The following is an 11,445-nucleotide window of genomic DNA, read 5'->3' on the forward strand; positions in this document are numbered from 1 at the left end:
CATATTTTGAACACCTTACTATAGTATGACATTTTTATCACATTTTCAGTGCCTTACTATAGTATGACATTTTTATCACATTTTCAACATGCCTTACTATAGTATGACATTTTTATCATATTTTCAACACCTTACTATAGTATGACATTTTTATCATATTTTGAACACCTTACTATAGTATGACATTTTTATCAGTTTTTGAACACCTTACTATAGTATGACATTTTTATCACATTTTCAGTGTCTTACTATAGTATGACATTTTTATCACATTTTGAACACCTGACTATAGTATGACATTTTTACCATATTTTGAACACCTTACTATAGTATGACATTTTTATCAGTTTTTTAACACCTGACTATAGTATGACATTTTTACCATATTTTGAACACCTGACTATAGTATGACATTTTTATCAGTTTTTGAACACCTTACTATAGTATGACATTTTTATCACATTTTCAGTGCCTACTATAGTATGACATTTTTATCACATTTTCAGTGCCTTACTATAGTATGACATTTTTATCACATTTTGAACACCTGACTATAGTATGACATTTTTATCAGTTTTTGAACACCTGACTATAGTATGACATTTTTATCAGTTTTTGAACACCTTACTATAGTATGACATTTTTATCATATTTTCAGTGCCTTACTATAGTATGACATTTTTATCAGTTTTTGAACACCTTACTATAGTATGACATTTTTATCACATTTTGAACACCTGACTATAGTATGACATTTTTATCACATTTTGAACACCTGACTATAGTATGACATTTTTATCATATTTTGAACACCTTACTATAGTATGACATTTTTATCACATTTTCAGTGCCTTACTATAGTATGACATTTTTATCAGTTTTTGAACACCTTACTATAGTATGACATTTTTATCACATTTTGAACACCTTACTATAGTATGACATTTTTATCATATTTTGAACACCTTACTATAGTATGACATTTTTATCACATTTTGAACACCTGACTATAGTATGACATTTTTATCAGTTTTTGAACACCTTACTATAGTATGACATTTTTATCAGTTTTTGAACACCTGACTATAGTATGACATTTTTACCATATTTTGAACACCTGACTATAGTATGACATTTTTATCAGTTTTTGAACACCTGACTATAGTATGACATTTTTATCACATTTTGAACACCTGACTATAGTATGACATTTTTCGTGCTATACTTTAAAACTTTCAAATGCTTGCAGATTTAAAAATTAGTGTACAACTATTATATAAAGCATAACTAATAAGAAAATGGAGAAACTCAGCTCAAACGTTTAGAATGAAATTTATTGATTTGTTACAGGCAATATTTGACAAACCACAGTAAAAGTGAGAGAAATTTGACCACCAGCAGGTGCTTTGTTTTACTCACCCGTTCATACAACAGTGTGATGTAGTTGTCCTCGTGCTCATCAACCGTTAAATTTGCTTGTTTTGTAGAGATGTAAAGAATGTCACTGGTGACAGGAAATGTTTAACGTCTTTACACTGTCATGATTTTCTTCTAAAAGAAGAGCAGCTTTTACCTCTAGATGATTCTTCAACTGAAGTTTGTAACTCAATACACTGGTTTTTTCGTGGATTTGGTGTATTTTACTTTTTTACTCTTTGACAGTTTGAACTTCAATACCCAGAAACCCTGTGTGCTTTTGGTTTGATGTTCAAGGCTGCTGATTTTTGTTGTCTTTCTCTTCAGGACTCAGAGTTGAACATCAGCTGATGGAGAGAAGAGACATGAAAACATTTCCAGAAGGTCAGTGTTTATTGTTTTCAGTCTGACTCTACACAGGAGACACACATTTAAGAGTTTCATACCAATTCTTTTTGCAGTGACATAGTGAAAAAATACTGATAATTATTATTAAAGTGGATTATGTTATTGCAGCTGAGATAATGACAGAGTCAGACTGAAAACAATAAACACTGACCTTCTGGAAATGTTTTCATGTCTCTTCTCTCCATCAGCTGATGTTCAACTCTGAGTCCTGAAGAGAAAATTCAGAAACAACAAACATCAGCAACTTTCAAATCACAGAACCAAAAGCACAGAGGGTTTCTGGGTATTGAAGTTCAAACTGTCAAAGACTAAAAAAGTAAAATACTCAAAGAATACCACAAACCAACCAGTGTCTGAGTTACAAACTTCAGTTGAAGAATCATCTAGAGGTAAAAGCTGCTCTTCTTTCAGAGGAAAATCATGACAGTGTAAAGACGTTAAACATTTCCGGTTACAGTCTTTATATCTCTACAAACCAAGCTAATGTACTAAGTGAACACATGAGGACAACTACATCACACTGTTAGAAACTGAGTGAATAAAACCAAACAGCTTTACTTGCATCAGTCTGTGATTATCAGCTCAATAACTCTGTTTTTCTTTCATCCTCTTCAGGTCCAGACCTTCAGCTGCTGCCGTCACCTCCTCCTCCTGCAGACACACAACAACATGTTAATGACACAAACTGACTCAGAAACCTGATTCTCCTACTCTGAACTGTCTTTACTCCTTCTTCATATTTAATTACATTTTGCTGATAAAAATTAATCAACTAGTTTTCTACAAATCAGTGGTTTGTTTTCTTTCTAAAGCTCCAAGAGTCCTGACGTTAAACATAAACTAACATTATTATAAATAGAATTAAGAAAGGAGAAGACTAATTATATCTATAATACGTCAGGACTATTTAAGCTTCAGAAAGAAAAAACAAACCACTGATTTGTAGATTGGCTGTTTTGTTCCCTGATGTGTTTTTAAAAGAAATAAATTCTTGTCTTACCTTCAGCTCCACTGGATCCAGCTGTTTCTGTGAGTTCACCTGAAAAACACACGAGACTTTTACTTAAAACTGATGATTTTAACGAGGCAGAGCTGATCATCAACTAAAAATAAAAACGTCATGTTAGCTGTTTCTATATGAACTATGTAAATAAATGTCATTAATGAGTTAACTCTGTAAATTATAGACATGTCAGTATTAATTTAATTATTCAGACTTCAGATCAGTTACTAAACAACTTAATGTCAAAGTGCTGATGATGACAGGTGATGTGAGGGTGTTTCTGAATTACCTGGAAGACTCTCTGTCCTGGTCTCATCTGGTCTGATCTGGTCTCTGGAGTCATGGATGAAGTGGTGACACCTGGAGGAAATAAAAGACACAGAAAGGAAAATGATCAATTTCACCCAAAAACACAGAAATATTCAACATTAATGGGATGTTTCAGAAGAGGGCTGGAACCAACACCTTTAACAGATGAATCCACCTTAAATTTCTATTTTAATTGTTGATCAACTAATCTGTCAACACGTGTATTATTGTGAACTTCATAATTAACACTTTTACTAAAGTTAACAGTTGAAAAACAGGACTTATAACAGTATTTCTACACTGATACTGTTACTAATTCAACACATCTTCCACCACAGACAGAAACACAACTGACATTTAAGATAAACTTAACAACAGGAAGAGTTTTAAACATTAAACTACCACAAACCGACCATGAAGCCTTAGAACAATGACTCCAGAGACGCATAAAGTGACCGCAAAGAGCTGTAAACAGCCACCATTGTGTTATCATCCGTCCTCGTTAGAGACCCACAACTCATGTCAGTGACACCTGAGTTACAGAAACAGAACCACACACAAGAAAAGCAACAAGAAATGTAAACACAGCTACAGGACAGCACTAAAAGAGGAGGCTAATGCTAACGCTCGCCGATAACGAGTTAGCTCGTGTTCAGTAAAAACAGCTCTAAAGCTCGGTTTAGCCTCCAGACTTCTTCAGTAATTAACCTTCTCTCAGTGCTAACAAACCAAAACAACGACGTCTCCGCGGCTCTGCTCTGCTCTGCGGTCGCAGCATATGACGACAAAGGTCACGGCCAGGGACAACACACCATGTAAACAGAGACACAACATCATCACAGCAAGATGTTCAGGTGCCATCAAGAGACACAGAAGGACTAGGAACTGACTCAAACCAACTAATACACACAGAAATGTCAACAAAGACACAAAACGAGTCCGCATGGTCACACAACTGCGGAGACACGCGGAGTGACGGCAAGAGCTGTAAACAGACAACCACTGTGTTACTATCTGTTCTCATTAGTGACCCACATTTAATATCTGCTCACAGAAACACAACCACACAACAGAAGCAACAAAAGAATGTAAAGAACAACACTATAGGAGGAGGCTAATGCTAACAGTGGAGCTGGCAGCTGATTCTAATGCTAACGCCGTCCGCTAAGTAGTTAGCTCGTTAGCCGCAGTGTCCAACCTCATCTGTGTTCGACAAAACAGCTCTAAAGCTCGGTTTAGCCTCCAGACTTCTTCAGTAATTAACCTTCTCTCAGTGCTAACAAACCAAAACAACGACGTCTCCGCGGCTCTGCTCTGCTCTGCGGTCGCAGCATATGACGACAAAGGTCACGGCCAACGACAACACACCATGTAAACAGAGACACACATCATCACAGCGTTATATTCAAGCGCCATTAAGAGACACAGAAGGACTAGGAACTGACTCAAACCAACTAATACACACAGAAATGTCAACAAAGACACAAAACGAGTCCGCATGGTCACACAACTGCGGAGACACGCGGAGTGACGGCAAGAGCTGTAAACAGACAACCACTGTGTTACTATCTGTTCTCATTAGTGACCCACATTTAATATCTGCTCACAGAAGCAACAAAAGAATGTAAAGAACAACACTATAGGAGGAGGCTAATGCTAACAGTGGAGCTGGCAGCTGATTCTAATGCTGACGCCGTCCGCTAAGTAGTTAGCTCGTTAGCCGCAGTGTCCAACCTCACCTGTGTTCGACAAAACAGCTCTAAAGCTCGGTTTAGCCTCCAGACTTCTTCAGTAATTAACCTTCTCTCAGTGCTAACAAACCAAAACAACGACGTCTCCGCGGCTCTGCTCTGCTCTGCGGTCGCAGCATATGACGACAAAGGTCACGGCCAGGGACAACACACCATGTAAACAGAGACACAACATCATCACAGCAAGATGTTCAGGTGCCATCAAGAGACACAGAATGACTAGGAACTGACTCAAACCAACTAATACACACAGAAATGTCAACAAAGACACAAAACGAGTCCGCATGGTCACACAACTGCGGAGACACGCGGAGTGACGGCAAGAGCTGTAAACAGACAACCACTGTGTTACTATCTGTTCTCATTAGTGACCCACATTTAATATCTGCTCACAGAAGCAACAAAAGAATGTAAAGAACAACACTATAGGAGGAGGCTAATGCTAACAGTGGAGCTGGCAGCTGATTCTAATGCTAACGCCGTCCGCTAAGTAGTTAGCTCGTTAGAGACACAAAATGACCAGGGGCGGACACAAACCAACGGAGACACACAAAAACGACACAAGGAGAGAAAAGATTTAAGAGTAAGAGTCATTTTCCAGCGACAGTAACATGATGCCTTCATGCTGTGATAGGTGGACTAAATCCTGCCTGAGGTCCCAGAAGATTACCAGGTTTACAGAGATTGAACCGTCACACTGAGACACAGAGTTGTACACAGTGCACCACTGTGTTATTATATGTCCAGTTAGAGACACGTCTCAGGTCAAGAGCCGCTCTAGTTACAGAAACACCAACACACGCAGTAAAAATAAGCCAGAAGCTAACATTAAAACAGGAGGCTAATGCTAACGCTCGCTTGTTAGTTAGCTTATCAGCTTACCTTCAGCCTCATTAGTGTTCGACAAAACAGCTCTAAAGCTTGTTTTAGTATCGACACAAGTTTCTCTCAGTGCTAACAAACCAAAGCGACGACACATTGCTTCTCCACTGCTCTGCTCTTCTTCAGGTCACAGTCAACAACAACACGGGACTCAATGACAAAACACGACGCAGAATGACCACACAGACACACAACATGACCACAACGGAACGCAAAACCGCCACAAAGAGCCAGAAACAGACACAGAAATAAAGACACACAATAAGGGCCACTAAACAATGCAAGAAGACCGCAAAGGAACAGAGAGTTTACTACTGAGAGATACAAAACAACCACAGACACAAATCATGTCTGGAGAGTTACAAAACTGACCGCAAGGAGACACAACTAAGTCACAAAGAGTTGTAAACAAACTACCACAGTGTTATTATCCGTCCGTGTTAGTGACCCACATCTCATGAAACACAAACACAGCAAGGATTAACATTAAAAGAGAAGGCTAACGCTAGCTCGCGGCTAATGCTAATGCTCGTCGCTAATTAGTTAGCTAGTTAGCTTACCTTCGAGCAGCAGGTTGCGTTCGGTAAAAACAGCTCCAGAACGTGTTTTAGCGTCCGAGCTTCTTCAGTAATGAAGTTTCTCACGGTTTTAACAAACCGAGGCGACAAAGCGACAATTTAAACGTTGATTTTACTCTGTATTTTCTCTCGTCTCTCCGACTTTGTTTGTGCGCCACTCTCGCTAGGTCACGATCACCGGCAATGGAAGCCAACCAACGTCGACAGACAGACAGACGCTGATTGGTCGGCCGAGTTGCTAGCGCTGATTGGTCAGCTGGGCCGCTCAGCAGCCGCCTCTGATTGGTTCAAATAATGTAAACAACGGAAGTAGTTCGAAGGTTCAGTGCACACTGAAAAGCTTGCTTACCTCTGAATATAACGAACTCTGGGCCTTTTCCTCAACTCCTCAGTTTTACTTATTATTATTTCGATGGCTTAACTTTATCTACTTGTATATTCCTTTCGTATCATTATATTATTGCAACATTTAATCCAGTGTGACTGACGGTTAAATGTTCTCTGTGTATAATCTGAACACATCCTTTCTTTAGGAGGTGTAATTCAGCACTGAGTTTGTCACTGTATTGATCTTCCATGTGTTGTTAATAAAGTTGGTTTAAATAAAGCCTAACAGGATTATACTGTTGATAATATCATGTAAATTAGCAGCAGTGTGTAACAGTGAACTGTGGGCTTCATGTGTGACCCCTCTGACTCATCATTTCCTCCTGATCCCTCGCTGCTCTGTTTCTATGGAGATCAGTCATCTGGGTCTTTACAGCCTCATACACATGCGCTAACTGCTAATTGGCTGTAATTAACCTCTGATGTCTACTTTCCTTTTTTCCGTGCACAAGAGAGGTGCCCCCCACCCCCCCACCCTCTGTGGTGGTAGCATGTAGAAAAAACAGCTGATTGTAATGGTGATCAAATCTTTATCATTCTTTATTATTCAGTCTGTTGGTAGATCCTCCTCCTGTGGTAGATATGGTTCTGTTGGGAGGTAACGGAGTACGTTTATAGAACTGTCGCGAGCTTCTCGTACTTTGCTTGAGTAAGTAAAATGTTACTGTCCACATCTCTGAGCTGAATATTCTCCTCTTTTCTCTGCTCTCTGACAGCTGTATCTTCTACAGACATGATTTACACACAGTACTGTGCTGATTCTATAAATGATCAAAGAAAATGTAAAACAGTTGCTGCTAACATGTTAAAGAATCTGTAAAGAGCAGAGAGAGAAGTTCAAGCTTTGTTTTCTTTCACATTTCCAGTTTCAGATGCCGATCCAACAAACACCTCAGTTTACTTCTGTTTCTGGTTCTGGTTTCTGGAGACTGATGATGTTCAGTGTCGAGTTCAGACGTGTCTTTAATTCACCTGAACCTGATTGAACTGTCACTGACTGATGAGAATAAACTCTGTTATAAAAACATCGTCTTCGTTTGTGTTCCTCAGGTGTGACAGGACTGGTCCACCTGGACGAGAACGGGGACAGAGAGACGGACTTTGCTCTGTGGGACATCATCGACACCAACACCAGCACCTTCCAGGTAAAAACACAGACAAGAAACATGAGGAGGCTGGAACTAAAAATGAATTATACTGTAAACAACATTAGAGTCAGTCTGAGAGTCAGAGCAGGTTCTAATCTTTTCTGTAGGTTTATTATACTGAGACTGAGTGGACCACACCTGTTGGAATATAATGAAATGTTTTTCTTTAAATGACTCCAGTGAAGTCTTTTTATCATGGAAATACTGTAACATGAATAATTCCACAGTGCAGTGTTCAAACAGCATCAGGCTACAACAGAGAAGTAAGAATACATCAGAGAGATGAGATCTCATTCGACCTTCACCCACGTTCAGTTTATCTCCTTCCTCCGTCACCTCCTCCTCCTCCTCTCTCCTCATCAGCCTCCTTCACACTCTCTAATAGCTTCTGTCAGTCTCTGTGTCTCAGTGTGACGGTTCAATCTCTGTAAACCTGGTAATCTTCTGGGACCTCAGGCAGGATTTAGTCCACCTATCACAGCATGAAGGCATCATGTTACTGTCGCTGGAAAATGACTCTTACTCTTAAATCTGCTGCTCTGAAACTGATTTATCCCAGATCTTAAACTGGGTTCATCAGATTGTTCTAACCTCTGAGCCAGAAACTGATTATTAGAGATGAGTCAATTAATCAATCACCACTGTAAAGATTTACAACATAAACTAAAACTGATCATTGAAGTTTTCTAATGAGCCATTTTGACACAGGGAGATTGTGCAGGACACAGGACTGTTGAACTGACTTTGTGTTGTCTGATCTGGGGTCTGTGCTTCCTGTTGTTTTTATTCCAGATCGTTCTGGTTTACAACAGCTCAGAGGAGCAGCTGACGGCCATACCTGGAACAACGCTGCACTGGCCGGGTGGAGTTCCTCCTGATGTTCCCGTCTGCGGCTTCAAGAACGACAACCCCATCTGCCTCGCAAGTCAGTGGAGCGAGTTTGATTCAGTCATGTGACTCACTGAGTTTAGATTTGTTATTAAACAGCTCCTCCTCCTCCTCTCTGTCAGAAACCATCACCATCCACCAGATGGTTTCCATCGTGGTCTTCTTCATCTTCATCATGACCCTCACCATCGCCGTCTTCATCTACAGGTGAGAGCAGCAGCGTGACTCTGTCATGGTGAATATTACAGAGGAAGCTGGCTCCTTCTGTACGATACAATGATGTGTGCATTATTTATTATCTTTAATAATGAATAATAAAAGGCTGAAACCCTGATTTTAAAAAAAGCAGACGAGTAAATGTGAACAGATGTATTTGGAAACAGTTTGTAACCTGCGTCTGTGTCTCTGCAGGAGGATGAAGCTGGAGAAGGAGCTGGTGGCTCAGCTGTGGAGGATTTCCTGGGACAACATCCAGATGAGCAACCTGAACAAAGTGCTGCGCAGCGGCAGCAGGATCACACTGTCACTGGTCAGAACACAAACACACATTTTAACCCAACTTGACAACTGATGCTGCATCTAAAATCACGTACTGGGATTGTGCATGAATTTCAACATGGTAGTGTTGTCTTAAATCAAACATGGCTGCTGTGACAGTCACATCATGTGACCACAATTGTCGCCCACCAAAATATCCCTCGGCTGCTTCACTCTCCTGACTTTAAAACAAACGTGTTTCTTCCTTGTGTCTCATGATGTACTCACTCTGTTGCTTCTTACCGTTATTTGATTCTATTATTCTAATTGAGTCTTTTGTGTCTGTCTCCAGAGAGGCTCTAACTACGGCTCCCTAATGACCGGAGATGGAAACCTGCAGGTTTTTGCAAAGACTGGATACTACAAGGTCGGTGTGTTATCAGTCTTTTATTCAGTCTCAGACTGAATGTGAAGAAGCAGATGTTGTTTTTTCCTCTACATAATAACCCCCTCTACAGCTCCTCAAAGCTTTTCCTCATCTCTCATTAGTTACGGTCTAAAAGCTGTGGCACCGGAAGAGATGTACTTTTTATTTTTACTTTTTGAGAAATGGCTGCACATAAAAAAACTTTTTGCACTTAACATCTCAGTAAAGATGCATGTTAGCTGCAGCAAGAATCACAAACCAAAAGACTGAGAGCAAACAAGTGAAAATAAATCAGAGACAAATGAATGATTCTTGTTATTGCAAGTGCATAAAGTTCACTTTTATGAGCACATTTGTAGATTTAAACCAGTTTTCCTTCGAGTGTTTCAGTCTCTCTGAGCCGATCGACACAACAGAAAACAACCTTTAACCAGTTTGAAGGATGAAAGAACTGACTGTTTTAGCAGTTGTCCTTTAGAGAAATACTCTCCTGCTCAGCTGCTGAACAGTGTTGTATTTGGACCTGAAACAATTAACTGATTAACAAACTGTTTTTTAATCAGTTATTGAGTTATTGTCACTTTCCAAGTGAAAAAGACCAAATGTTTGTTGGTTCCAGTTTCTTGAACGTGATGTTTGGGTTTTGGACTGTTTGATATCTGATGAGGATCAGGATTATGGGCTGGATCAGTTTAGGTTGTGGGTTTTATATATGTTTGTTCTCTTTGTGTTCTTCCAGGGGAACATCATCGCCATCAAATACACCAACAGGAAACGAATCGAGCTGAACAGGAAGGTTCTGTTTGAACTGAAACATGTGAGTTTTTGGTCGAGTTGAAATCTTTAAATCACAGTCGCAGTTTAACGTTTTAAATGATTAATTATTCTCTAGAAATCGCAAACAAAAGTTTCAAAGGTCAGAGCTGGTCACAATAGAAATCAGTGGTGGAAAGTAACTGAGTATTTATATCTATTCAACTACTGTACTTAAGTACAATCTTAAGGTTCTTGAATAAATCCATTTTATGCTACTTTATACTTCCACTGCTCAACATTCAGAGGGAATTATTGGATTCTCCTCTCCACAGCATTTATTTAACAGCTTTAGTTACTAGTTACTTTTAAGACAAAGGACCTAGACAACAAGCGTTTAAAAATACAACACACTGTTAAAGATTAAAACCGCTGTTTTCCAACATTTTTACCTTTTGGCGTCTTTCAAAAAGCAGAGTATAGTCAGGGTCTCAGAGAGTGATTTTTCTCTCAAATGATCCAATATCTTTGCAAAAATCAAAGATTAGAGAAAAAATCCAGAAACTGAAAACAGATCAGCGAATCATAACTTTGTAGTTTCTTCTTTCCTCTCACATAAATTCTTCTTCTTTTACCACTGGTAGAAATCAAAAGAAACAGGTGAAAGAAATATTGTATGAAATGATTTGACATGGTGACACACAGTTCATGTTTGGCCTCCTAAAGGGTTAATCCACTCAAGTCTTGGTTCAGTCCTTGTAAGGCTCAAAGATTAACAGCTAAAGCTTGGAGAAAAAACAAATCTTTAACTTTTTGTTTGTTTGTTTAGATGCGTGACGTTCAGAACGAACATCTGACCAGGTTCATCGGAGCGTGCATCGACCCTCCCAACATCTGTATCATCACAGAGTACTGTCCCAGAGGAAGTCTGCAGGTACAACTACCTGTCTGTCTGTTTACCTGTCTGACTGACTGAGTCTGCATTGTTTGTACTTTGTTTACTTGTTTGTTTGTTCAG

The 11,445-nt window shown here is 39.3% G+C and overlaps 1 protein-coding gene and 1 long non-coding RNA gene across 2 annotated transcripts; one reads left to right on the top strand and one right to left on the bottom strand.

The window, feature by feature from the left end:
* Positions 1–2,332: 2,332 nt before the first annotated feature.
* Positions 2,333–5,065, bottom strand: LOC108890435 (uncharacterized). Its single transcript, XR_001962153.2, has 4 exons — positions 4,876–5,065; positions 3,117–3,187; positions 2,825–2,863; positions 2,333–2,475 (listed from the first exon to the last, which is right to left on the bottom strand). It is a non-coding gene; the product is annotated as an uncharacterized LOC108890435 (long non-coding RNA).
* A 2,694-nt stretch (positions 5,066–7,759) lies between these two features.
* On the top strand, positions 7,760–11,403 carry LOC108890436 (atrial natriuretic peptide receptor 1; the record flags this gene model as incomplete). Its single annotated transcript, XM_018687303.2, has 7 exons — positions 7,760–7,879; positions 8,675–8,807; positions 8,893–8,977; positions 9,182–9,299; positions 9,600–9,674; positions 10,414–10,491; positions 11,257–11,403. Coding segments are annotated over 7 exons (756 nt in total), but the record flags the coding sequence as incomplete, so codon positions are not given.
* Positions 11,404–11,445: the final 42 nt, after the last annotated feature.

Source organism: Lates calcarifer, unplaced genomic scaffold, assembly GCF_001640805.2.
Source record: "Lates calcarifer isolate ASB-BC8 unplaced genomic scaffold, TLL_Latcal_v3 _unitig_1759_quiver_2513, whole genome shotgun sequence".
In the NCBI taxonomy this organism is placed as follows: domain Eukaryota; kingdom Metazoa; phylum Chordata; class Actinopteri; family Centropomidae; genus Lates; species Lates calcarifer.